This window comes from Clavelina lepadiformis, chromosome 2 (genome assembly GCF_947623445.1).
Source record: "Clavelina lepadiformis chromosome 2, kaClaLepa1.1, whole genome shotgun sequence".
NCBI lineage: Eukaryota > Metazoa > Chordata > Ascidiacea > Aplousobranchia > Clavelinidae > Clavelina > Clavelina lepadiformis.
Genome location: NC_135241.1, coordinates 807,406 through 819,843, shown reverse-complemented (window position 1 = coordinate 819,843; position 12,438 = coordinate 807,406). Strand labels below are relative to the sequence as shown.

The 12,438-nt window shown below is 41.9% G+C and overlaps 1 protein-coding gene across 1 annotated transcript; it reads left to right on the top strand.

Moving 5' to 3' along the window:
* The first annotated feature begins 9,057 nt into the window (after positions 1-9,057).
* LOC143445836 (uncharacterized protein KIAA0930 homolog) lies at positions 9,058-12,406 on the top strand. The gene is made up of 10 exons (XM_076945172.1): positions 9,058-9,622; positions 9,763-9,890; positions 10,414-10,518; positions 10,619-10,699; positions 10,824-10,925; positions 11,103-11,243; positions 11,319-11,489; positions 11,597-11,753; positions 11,828-11,941; positions 12,033-12,406. The coding sequence occupies exons 1-10, from the start codon at positions 9,529-9,531 to the stop codon at positions 12,104-12,106; spliced, it is 1,167 nt and encodes a 388-aa protein (XP_076801287.1). The 5' UTR covers positions 9,058-9,528; the 3' UTR covers positions 12,107-12,406.
* The last annotated feature ends 32 nt before the right edge of the window (positions 12,407-12,438 follow it).

Here is a 12,438-nt window from a genome sequence, read left to right as displayed (position 1 = left end):
GTGTGTGTGTGCTCGCGAAATTATCACGAGAAGATGAAGCGGGCGGCGCGTCATCAGCAGATCCAGACGGAGACGGTTCATCACGAGGACGCCGAGCCAAGGGCAACGGTTGTGGTGGCTGTGGACTTGCAACTGGTGCCTGCTGTTGGTGGCGCCAAGCGTGGATACGGGATACAAGGGATCTGGCATACTGCAAATGGTGCGGAGACGATCGGATAAACCCGATGGTATGGAAGAGGGCCCACATCATGGCAAGGAGTTGCAGGATGAATATAAGGGCTGAGAGAAATGGATTCGTAATCTGCGACAGAGCAAGGAGTAACGTTTGTTTCGCGGCGTGTGCGAATGTGTCTGCGACGTAGGATCCGTTGATCATGGTTTCATCAGTAGTAGTAAGGCTTGTCATGACATGTCGCATCTGTTCCTTGAGAAGGTTGGCTTCAGACATAGAGCTGAGCAGCGATTGTAGATCAGTAAACGAGTCAGAGTCAGGTAGCTCGTTGAGAATTTTCTCGTAGTCGGGTGCCTTGTAGTTGACGTGTATAGGCGACAAAGGTAGGTTGAGTTGATGCACCTGCACATGTTCGTGCGATAAAGTATAGTTGTGATAAAGGACAGTGTGTCCCAGAACTCGGAAGACAAAACTTCTTGCTGGTCGATACGATTCCAGCAGGTGTACTCCCGGTAGGACAATGTTGTCTGAAATGAGTTGGCCGTATTGACTGTGGCCGTTTTGATCGCGATATTTGATGAGAGGACGTTGGCTGAATGCGTTTCGGTACGCAAGTGACGGTAAGACGGTACCGTTGATAGAGTGACATGCTGCTCTGGACATAAAATCTCCAAGGCTGGAACCCATGGTTTGATGTCCAAGAGTAGTAGTGAGTATCTCAGTAGGGAAGATCTTCCCAATTGCTTTGTAGAGTGTGCCAATTAGCTTCGTGAGTTGGCAATGTAGGAACTTGTTGTCTTCGTTGAAGGTAGTGAGAACTTCTGAAATAAGGTCGTCCTGTTGTGTGTCGAAGGTTGCAAAAAGTCGCTCGAATTGAGAGTATGGCGTTCGAAAAGGGGCACGCCTTAGCCGGTTAGGACGAAAAAGAGCGAGTCTGTCGAGCTCTGTACATTGTTGGTAGCGAAAGATAAAGTTGTTGTTGTCGCAGTGAATATGTTTGCCATAGCAGTTTTTCGCACGAGAGGAGCATTTCCTCCAGTGATGTACCGAGATCCCGAGATCAGGTAAGGAAACTCTATATAAGGACGTAGAGTTGTAATGGAGGAGCATCTTGTGAGTCCCGAGAGGCTTGGTTGGTGGGCAGTTGATATGCGAAGGTACTCGCCATATAAACATACGATTGCCCGTTAAGCAGTATCCACGCCCGATTGAGCACGATGCAAGAGATCCAAGAGACGACGTCATTGTGTCCGTGACGTAATCGTAGTAAATTGTAGTGTGAAACAAGAAGTCGTTTGTTACTGTTCCAGAAGCTGAAGTCGGCCAGACAAACTTATAATGGACTGCATTGCGTGTTGAGTACGCCGCAGGATTAGACAGGATCAGCGGTCCATGTGATGAAACGTTGGTTTTATTCCACGACGAACATTCTGGGTTGTACGGTGGGTGTGCGTCAAAGGTGTTGGCCGATTTTTGATAACTCCCAAAAAAGAAGTAAGTAGTGCTCCAGGAAGTAATCTGTGAAGTGCAAACTGTTGCAGGAATCTTCTGGAGATGCAGATCTGGAGCAAACACGGTAGCAGAGCAGTTGTGTATGGAGAAGGGTGTCTGCGTTTGACAATGTATGTCGTCATCAAAGGTATATAACCCAAGAGAATGCGAACGCTGACATAACAGAAATTTCTGTGTGTCCGGATGAAGATTCGTCTGAGCGGCGGATGTGAACGAAAAGAAACACGTAAGCAGCAGACAAACGAACATGTTGTGTTTTCAGTCAGAGAAACGTTTCGGTGGAATGATTTTGCGACCAGTCCGAGAAGTCTTTACAACTTCAGGCGGTTTTATAGAATCAGGAGCAGTGACAGTAGGTGGCGTCGTTTGCTGTTTCGCTGAAGTAGCGGAAACTGACTGAGGAGCAGGATGTCGAGTCTGCAAAGAAAAATTTTGTTGATGCGAGGAGGATGATGGTGAGGGAGCATCAATATCAATTGTATAGCTAGGTTTGAGACGGTCGAGTGAGACGCGATCCGGTTTGCCATGACGGGATATTACAAAATATTTTTCGTATCTTTCCAATACTGGAAAAGGACCAACATAAGGGCGTTCTAACGCACGTTTGACATGATCGCATCTAACATAAACGCGGTCACAATGTTTCAAATCCGGATGCACGTAGGACTGCATGAATTTTGTATGAGCGGTCGTTGGAGTAAACTGAAGGTCGTTGATGAAGTCTCGGTAGGCACCGAGGTAGCTGGATGTAGGAACTGCAGAGGCAAGCTTGGAATCAGAAAAGAAACCACCTGGGAGCCGTAAGGTGTGTCCAAAAGCTAACTCAGCAGGTGTACATTTCAAATCCTGGAGATAGCGATTACGCAGAGCCAAGACAATAAAACCCAATTTGTGAAACCAACGTTCAGGTTCGTCTGAACACTTGATGGCGCGCTTGATCTCTGCATTTGCACGTTCTGTAATTCCATTGGACATGGGGTGGTAAGCGGTTGTCAGCTTATGTTGAATACCAAGCAAGCGCATAATTTCCGCCCAAGCGGAACTTATGAAACATGGTCCACGATCACTTGTGAGGATGATTGGAACACCGACCAAGGAACACCAATGATTTACAAAGTAAGCCGCGACGGTTTCCGTGGTGGCATCAGGGATTGGTATGGCTTGAACGAAACGCGTATATCGGTCAATACACGTAAGGATGTATTTGTAACCGTGTGAGGTTGGAAGTGGTCCAATCAAGTCAATTGCAACATCAGAAAATCGTCCGTAGGGAATTTTAAATGTCCCCGGTGCGGTTTTTGTGTGGCGGAAAATTTTTCCTTCCTGGCAGTTTGGGCATTGTTGAACCCAGGTAGCGATTTGTTTACACATCCCTATCGATATAAATCTTTCCTTGATGAGCTTAATTGTGGCTTTTTTCCCAGGATGCGATAAATTATGTAAGTGCAGAAAGACTTGACGTTGGAAGGAGGAAGGGATCAGAACACGCTCTGTGTCAGTGGACACGTCACAAAGAATGGTACAGTCATTATTGGGCAGCTTGCAGTCTTGAAGTTTGAGTGATGTTGTTGCGGTGCGTAGTCTTTGAATAGCAGGATCTTTGGCTTGAGCTTGTGCTAATTTCTCACACTCTAACGGAGGCGGAAGATCGGAGAGAGTATTAATGTTGGGTGCCGAAGGTTGAGACCTTGACAAGAGGTCCGCCACAACATTGGCAGAGCCTTTGATGTGCTCAATGGTTGTTGTGTATTCTGAAACAAACAACAATTGTCGGAACTGTCTTGGAGAGTAATGTTCAGAGAGCTTACTGAGACTTGAAACCAAAGGAAGGTGGTCTGTACGCAAAGTGAATTGTCGGCCTGTCAAGAAGTAGCGGAAATGACGTATTGACTTGTAAGCGGCCAACAGCTCTCGGTCAAAGCAACTGTATTTACGTTGACTTGCGTTTAGCTGTCTTGAAAAGAAGGCCAAAGGAACAAGTTGATTTCCTTGCAATTGTTCTAATGTCGCTCCAATACCGGTCAATGAAGCGTCAACTGTTAGATAAGTTGGAGCATGGAGTTTCGGAAACGCTAAAGTGCTAGCATTTGCAATAGCTTGTTTGCTGTTGGCGAAGGCGCGTTCGGCTTCGACATTCCATGTTAAAGGGGCCGCGCGTTTGCTGCGACTGTTCGGGACTAGCTTGTAAAGCGGTTGTAAGGTTGTGGAACAATGCTTCAGAAAACGAAAATAATAGCAATAAATTCCCAAGTAACGTTTCAGCTGTTTGCAGGTTTGTGGCTGTGGGTAATCAAGAATGGCCTGCACTTTTTCTTGAGTAGGTCGTATACCTTCAGAATTTATGTGATGGCCAAGGTAGTCAAGAGACTTGCGGTTGAATTCACTTTTGTCTAAATTCAGCGTTAAGCCAAATTCCTCAAGACGTTGAAAAAGCAGCTTAAGATGTTCAAGATGTTCTGACAGGTTACTACTTCCAATGATGATATCATCGAGGTAAGCAAAGATTCCAAGGTGCTGAAGGGGACGTACTACTTCTCCTATGAGTCTGGAAAACGTCCGTGGGGCGCCTGACAAACCGAACGGAAGTCTTGTATATTCAAATTGTCCAAGAGGGCAAACAAACGCCGTTTTATGGACATCTTCTGGAGCCACTTTTATTTGATGAAATGCGGCTTGGAGATCTAACTTGGAGAAGACAGTTTTACCATACAAAACATCGGAAAAACTATGTAAGAACGGAAGAGGATAACAGCTGTCGATTGTTTGTTTATTGACTAATTTATAATCAACGACAAGACGATATTTATTGCCAGAAGAGCCTTTAGGAACGAGCAAAGCCGGACTTCCATAAGGAGAATCACTGTAGCGGATAATTTCTCGCTCCAGCAAGCTGTCAATTTCTTTCTTCAAGATCTGCATTGTTTCTGGGCTATATCGACGTGGGCGCGCACGTACTGGCGAACCTGTGGTATGGATGTGGTGAACGATGGAATGTTTCACTGGTTTAACAGCTGACATGGGTTTTTGCAAGTCTGGAAATTGATGTAAAAGGTCTGCAACAGGATCTATTTGGCTGAGAATAGATATGCGAACAGGATCACTTTCAACAGGCTCTAACGTATATTGCTGTCGGTTCGGTACATCTATCAGAAGTTTGGCTTTAAGGTCCAAGACAAAGTTGTATTCAGTGAGGAAATCCAGCCCCAATATGCAAAAAGGTGTGTCCGCAAGCACAAATTCAAAGGGATAAGAAAAACGAGGGTGAAGAGAAACATTAAGCTGTGTAGTGCCATACGTAGTAATTGGCGTGCTGTTAGCAGCGAAAAGCGGAGTTTGCGGTTTGCGGTTTGATACGTCAGCTAAACTAGCGGACAAAAGAGAAGTTGCTGCCGCGCTATCTACATAAAAGTGAATACTATTGGCGTGATCATATACAGTTAACAAGGGGCAGCCTCTTTTTATAGTTGATGCGATCGACGGGACTGACGGGGTTAATGTTGCGTCGATCGCCACGCGTTTTTTGTTGGACGGGATTGGTTTTCCCACATGCTACAAGTTGGGTGACAGCGGCGCGCATCCCTACCGAAGCGGGCGTGGTAATAACATAAGCCATTAGAAGCATCAGACGCGCAAGGGTAACTGCTACGTTGGTAGTCTGGTTTCTGAAATGTGGGGGATGAATGTGAAAAATTATATTTGCGTTTATTAGGAAAAAAGGAACCGTTTTGTCGGCGATTATCTCGATTAAAACCGTTGTTGCTGTATGATTTGTGAAACTGCCCATTGTTTGTGCGTGGTGATCGTTGTTGCCATGTTGAGTTAAATGAATTGCGTTGGTTTGGTGAATTATGGTTTGTGAAATTCGTATTTCTTTGCCCGGAACTCTTAGATTCATTGTTAGCGTTAGATTGTGTATAGCGCGGTGGTTTAGACCAGGGCTTCCCAAACTGGGGGTCGCGACCCCGCAAGGGGTCGCGTAACGAACTTCAGGGGTCGCAGAGCGTATACCAATTTTACACGAAGTACAAAATACAATCAAAACAAAATATCGTTCCAGCCTAATCAACATTGAAACCGCCTTAAGACAAGCATTAACAGATATTGAGCCACGGCTGGACTTACTTTGTAGCAGAAAGCAGTCGCACCAATCACACTGAATAAATGTGTGTGCTTTTTTGTTTCCAGTAGCCTACATATGTGTAAAGTAGTAAGTAGGCTTTGAGTACTGGTTGCTTAAATTCAGTCTTTGCATCTCAATAAATGTCACTAATGACTAATGTATATTTCGCGGAAAACTTCAGAAGTTTGAAAGGGGTCGCGAGCAAAAAAGTTTGGGAAGCCCTGGTTTAGACAATTGAATTTGCTGTATTTGTGGTTGCATTGGGTAATCAATGTCATCCGTATCAGTGATAGCAAGAGAAAGGTTGTGCGAAGATGTTTTTGGTTGCTTAAGCAACAAGATTTCGTGGGCTTTGCTTGCTAGGTTCTGGAGATCGCGGTTTTCCACGCTGGCTAACGCAATTGCGACGTCTGGTGGTAACGCTTTAAGAAACTTAGCACGAATTAGTTTGACAACTGGCGGAGTAAGATTCTCTTGACCTACTGCACTCATTAATTCGCGCATTAAATGTTTGGGGGACTGATCGTGTAGCGTCAGGTCCGCCAACAAAAAATCTAAATGGTCCTCACGTTTATCAAAGTTTCTCAAGATTTCATTGATCAATATGTCGTAGCAGTTCTGTGCTGACGCAGAAGGTAACCGAAGCAGCGCGAGGTTTGTCGCAGGAATTGCCTCTACCGCTAACAAGTAACGATTAGTTTGAGAAGTGATTTGATAGAGAGAAAATTTATGTTCAAGGTGAGAAATCCACGCTTCGGGATTGAATTTCCAAAAGGTAGGAAGTTTAACGTGTGAAAACAAATCGTTTCGCAAGGTATTGTTATGCGGTTGCGCGTTTGTTGGTAATTGGTTACTAGCACCCAGACCAGACGGTCCAGCGGTGTCATTATCGGGCGGATTTGCAGATTCCTCCCCGTTTTCGTTCGACATAGTTGTATTATTGCTTGACTCGTTGGAACGGTCGGTTGATCGTGTGCTCATGTGGTATTCTGTCTTAGCTTTGCCACTCACCGAAGTAACTTTTCGTTGTGTCGGCGCGGGTTGTGACATTTATCAAAACCGATAAAAAATGTTTTAGGCGGCGCACCGCAAAAATTGTTCACAATTGAACCAAAAAATACTTTACAACAAGAAAACTTTTATTTCAAACTGCAGCACAATGCAGCACAATAAGAATAGCTTAAGCTAAGTTAATAAGGTACAGGCCGATGAGCATGCATTACAAGCTATGGTTGCAGCTAGTTGTATAAAAAGTGAAAAATCCACTTACCAGTGAAGAACGGCTGCGAGAATTGAAACGCGTCGTTTTTGACACAAGAACGTCGGTGATCACTAGAACGTCGGTGGTCACCAGAAATGTGGAGGTTGGTAGTCTGTCGAGGTTAGGGTTGTTGGAATGCAGAGGTTGATGCCGACAGATGCAGATACAGAATTTTATCGGTCTTAGCTTACGTTATTGACTTAGTTAACCTACTACATTAGTATCTGACTCTATTGTTGCGTGCGGTTAGAATTCTCTAACCTTTTTGACGGCCGAACGTTCTTATTATATTATGACAAATACCGTTTGCCAGAATGGCTTTTATTGTAGGTGCTGTACACTTTCTCAATATTACAAATAACCGAGAACACAAGTCATGCGACTGTTTGCACGATGTCTACTGATTTGCAAGTTAAGTTCGGGTAATACCATAAAAAAAACAAATAAACATTCTGTGGCAATCGAAATTTGTACAAAAGCTAGCTCGGTAACTGGGGTCGGGGCTAGCTAGGTATTACATTGTTTATTTTTCCCCATTAACTGTACGGAGCGCTAGTTAGGGCTCGTGAGAACCGGTTCTTGGAATTTTAATGAACCCCGCGAACCAGTTGTTAACAAACGTATGTATAGGCCTATGTGTATATCTGCCCCAGGTCAATATGGCATGTTGCTAGTGAGAGAACCGTATGTTAAAATATTTGAATCCCACAACTGGTTGTAGCACAATAAAATCACGTGCTCACTAACAATTAGCGAGCAATAAAGATTGACAAAGCCCAAAGGCTTAAAACATGCAAGATAGCAATAATGGAATTGTGCTATAAGATGGTAGGTTATCATGGCCACCAAACCCTTAACATAAGTTACGAATTTGAAACAAAAAAACGATGAAAAATCATCGCCGTGTTTAAGTCGTAGGCCTACAAAGACTTTCCTCAGTCCTTGGACAAAACATTATCATACCATTTAAGGTCAACTTGTTTTTGGACTTGGCACCAAACTTAACATCGTTAGAAGACAGATTAATTATGTGACTCATCGTATGACCGTTCTGCGAGAAACTCAAAATCATAATTACCACAAGAACATCGGATGACATCACAATGTTATGATAACCAAAAACAATTTGTATGGTATGTTGGTAGTAAGTACTTTAGTTAACAGCGGAGCTCTTTTCATACGCTTCATGATGCAGAACAAAAAAAAATTGTGAGAATGACTTGGAATTGTCTGATAAAAATTTAAATTCAGCGAGGTTATGAAGGTCTACTCAATGCCTTTATAAATACGGTATTATAAAGTATTATAAAGGCATTGGTCTACTGATGTAAACAATAATTTTTTGAATTTATTCAAAATTTTAACTGTTAACTTACTTCAAAAAATACTAAAAATTTTGGAAAACTTTTATTTGCGGGAAAAATTTTGGCTAAGTTGCAAGTTAAAATGAAAATTACCTGGTACGGTTATTGGGTCTCTTACTTAACTCCACAAATTAATTATTGTTGTCCTACCACTGCAATAAGAGTCAGTGCATACGGGTTTGTTGAAGACTTAGTTGGCCATGCAGTGGTCACTTCCTTATACTCCAGTTAACCATATTTATCTTATATATAATTAGTTAATTACAGTTATAGTTGTAGTTATATATAAGATATCTATGCAGTTAACCCAGTCCGGTTGTTGGAGTAGCCTATTCCTAGTTGTCCGTATTGCTGGAGTCCAGACGTCCAGTATCTCTATTAGTTTGGGTTAACAGTGTATACTTGAAGACGGGCTTGGAATAGGCTTATCTAGACTAATTTTATAAAAATAAACTATACGGCACGTAGGCCTACTTTTGGGTATAGTGCAGAATGCAGATGACGTCACAATTTGAGTAGCTGGGGACTAGCCTAGTATGCAAATGCGTCCTGTGGTTGTGCACTTCTGCTATAGACTACCCCGTAGTTTTCTTTCCCCTTTATGTCAGTCTGTGCGTTGTGATTATAGCGTTCGAGCCGGTCTTATGCGGAAGTGAATATTTTTCCTGTTTGAAGGATAAACCTAACCTAGGCCAAGTAGTTTTGTGTCAGTGACAGTCTTGCAAGAGTTGGTGTTGTGTTCTCTGACTGCCACAGAGCAGGGATGTTACCAAGTTTTCAAGCTAGCTTGGCCAGTACCCAGTGACACGGTTTTGTTTTACTACTTTTACAGAAAACGTTTGATATCAAGCAATTTAATACTTTTCACACGTTGAATCTACATTGTATTGTTGACTCGCGTGGGACTTTCTACTAAGATTGTGTTTGTTTTGAGCTGATAACTCAACTTCAACCGAGCAAGTTTTGGTGCAAATAGTACTGACCATAGTTCAAAATTTACTCTGTTTTTTAATGTAATCCTGAGTAAAGTATCAAGCACGCTGAATTAAGCAAGTCATTGGTGAAAAATAAACGACTCAGTACAATTAGAGTTGTGACAATGGAGAATACGGCCATGCCAAGTTCCACTTCCAATATGTCCTTAATGCAGATGCTCAACGAAATTGTCGCAAATGACCAAAAACAACAAGACGGTAATTTGTCAAGCATTCACTTATAGATTGAAAATGTGTTTTATAGCTTTGTTATCATCATAAGTGTACTGTATATGTAGTTGGCTGTGTAGGATATTTTTATTGCAGTTTTAAATATTTTTTGTATTATTTGTTTCCAGGCTTTATTACAGTTGCACCGATAGCATTTTGGACTCAAATTTTTGCCAAATATTTTTTGCATGTAAACAACCCAAGTCATGATGATCTTTTATTTTATGTTAAACGGCCACAGAACACTGGTGATCAGGTATTTTGACTTATCTTAGCTATGTCTAAACCAGTAGTTCTTAATCTATGAGTTTCATTGCCAGTTGAGTTTGGTGGGTAGCTGTCACTTGTCATAAGATTATATGTAAAAATTATTCCAAGCAACTATGAAGTAGCTCAAACTGAAACAAAAGTAACAATATACACAACTACAAAATGATGTGTATTATTATTATATTGCTTCACATCATATAAGTTGTCTATGATCAAACAGGATGATGTAATCAAGTTTTGGTTGAATTAAACCATAGAGAATTGCAGATCGTAATCAATTGTTTGAAACATAGTATGGTTGGGTGGGTCACACAGGTTTTCAGTGTTTAGAATTTTGATCTCTAAAAAATTTTAAAACCACTGGTTTAAATTAAATTATATTCAATACAGGAACCTACCAAAGCACATTTTTCATTAATTTTATCTCTACTATATGCGGTTATGACTGCAGGTATCATATAACTGAAATTACATATAAATGAAATACGTTTTGTTTTTGCATATTACAGTCGGAGGTGGAAGTTTATCGACGGGAATCAACAAAAGCCCCGGGACTCGGGGATCCTGGTTATGACTGGACAGAGACCGTTTATCTTAATTTAATTTTACAACAGGTGTAAATCATTTTCAGTATAAACAATGAATCATAACGCAAGTTATTAATTGTAATTTAAATTTGTTTTATACCGGGTTTAATAAACTTTCTGATTGCAGTTGGACTACACGCTCACTTGCGCGATTTGTACAAAAGTTGGAACAAAGCAAGATGTTGTTGTTCACAAGAAAGTTTCAAAGGTTGCTTAAAATTTTTTGCTTCAGACAAAGCTACTTAAGTGATAATAATCTGTATTGCTTCCAAGTCAAATGTGTCACAGTCTATGATGTCGTTCATGTAAATTACATTCATTTTTTCCGTCAGCAAGTTTACGCTTCACCTAGTCGGCATGACATGGAGGAGAAAGGCAAAGGGGCTGAGATGTCGTATCCGAACATTTTCTTCTCAATCGACAGTTTTGACGAGGTAACACTGCGTCAAAAACAATAAAAAAGTGAAGTTAGTCTGAACTGTAGCCTGCTTAAGTCTCAGTTGCTTAACAATAGCGAACAACAAATGTCTGAGATCATCACGGATATATGGAAGTGAGGATCATGATTCAAACCACGGTCATAGATTATTATGGTTCAGTATCATCGACAGGTATGGACCGACATGGCTTTAAATGAGGGCGAAATCTGCTGCGTCGAAGTTGTTGCTTCGGACAAGTCACGTGCAGTCAACAGCGTTATATTTCTAGGATCTGTAAGCTACACTGCGCTGATTAGGGTGTACGAGAAAAGGGTAAGAACTTACACCACCCCTAAGATTCTTGTTACACTGTTCGTCTCTTAAGCATCGATGCTGAATCTTATGTAGACAAAGAATGCCAACAAATGGAGCCAAATAATGTCGCTGGGTTTACTAAAAGCAAACAACAGCACAGAATTTGTACGGATGAAGGGTCCGAATGGGAAGGGATACGCGGAGATGGCGATAAAGAAATTTGAACCATCAGAGGCAGCATCCTCGGGAAGCCTGGATGATGAGGTAACACGTTCAATGATACAGTTAACTGAGTTGATGTTGGTAAGGAGAAAGGAAACACAGACGTCGTCTTACTGCAGCACATTTACAAGTCTACTTGCATTCTGTAGCACACTTGCTCAACGGTGAGCACACCATCCACAAGTAAGCCGTGTTCCTTGCCTGCTTCTCACTCAGACAGTGCACTCAGTGATGCAACAGCCATCAATGAACATCCGTCCAATTTCCACCATTTCAAGTCCAACTTAGAGCTTTCTGCGAAACAAAGTGAGTTGCTTTACGTTAACGATGCTAAGTATAAAATGAAATCAGTGTAATGAGAACTAACTTTATTCTCAAAGCAAAACAAACAACCACTCCACGTCAGAAAGTGAATGGCGGTTCGTTAAGGAATGAACAAACTCTCAAAACCGATTTAACTTACGTTACCCTTCCATGGCACAAGATTATTTTAGGTGAGCGGCTGAGTAAATTGCCACTGTGTTGTTGGTTACATTTGTATGCTGTGCTCCCACACCTTGCTAATTCATTCGTTGTTTCTTGCAGATTTATTGAAGACTTTTGAGAAGCCGACGTCAGCGAAACGGCCGGTTCTTCATAGACCTTTTACCACGAGATGATAGTTTTATTGTTTTCTACATCGTCTTGCAGTAGGTAGCGCGATACTTTCAACAATTATTATGCAATCAATGTCAGGTGTTAACATCACTATTATTGCCTGCTTACGTCTTCTCTCTTCCTGTTCAGTGTTATTGCCTGCAGGTCCACCACTGGCTGGTTTTATCAGCAGTATGTTTTTTATTGCTCACTGCTTTTCTATTTTGCAACAAAAGCATTGTGTTATTGACGCCTCACATTTTTAACCAACCACATCATGAGTGCCTTCATAAGCTTTTCCGTTTTATGGTCGCTTGAAAAAATAAATTTCCACTGGATTTGTGCCAGTGTTGCA

Coding starts and splice junctions, on each gene's coding strand:
- LOC143445836 (XM_076945172.1), top strand. CDS start 9,529: ATGGAGAATACGGCCATGCCAAGTTCCACTTCCAATATGTCCTTAATG. Junction 10,926..11,102: donor CAATCGACAGTTTTGACGAG/GTAACACTGCGT, acceptor TATCATCGACAG/GTATGGACCGACATGGCTTT. Junction 11,754..11,827: donor AGAGCTTTCTGCGAAACAAA/GTGAGTTGCTTT, acceptor TTATTCTCAAAG/CAAAACAAACAACCACTCCA.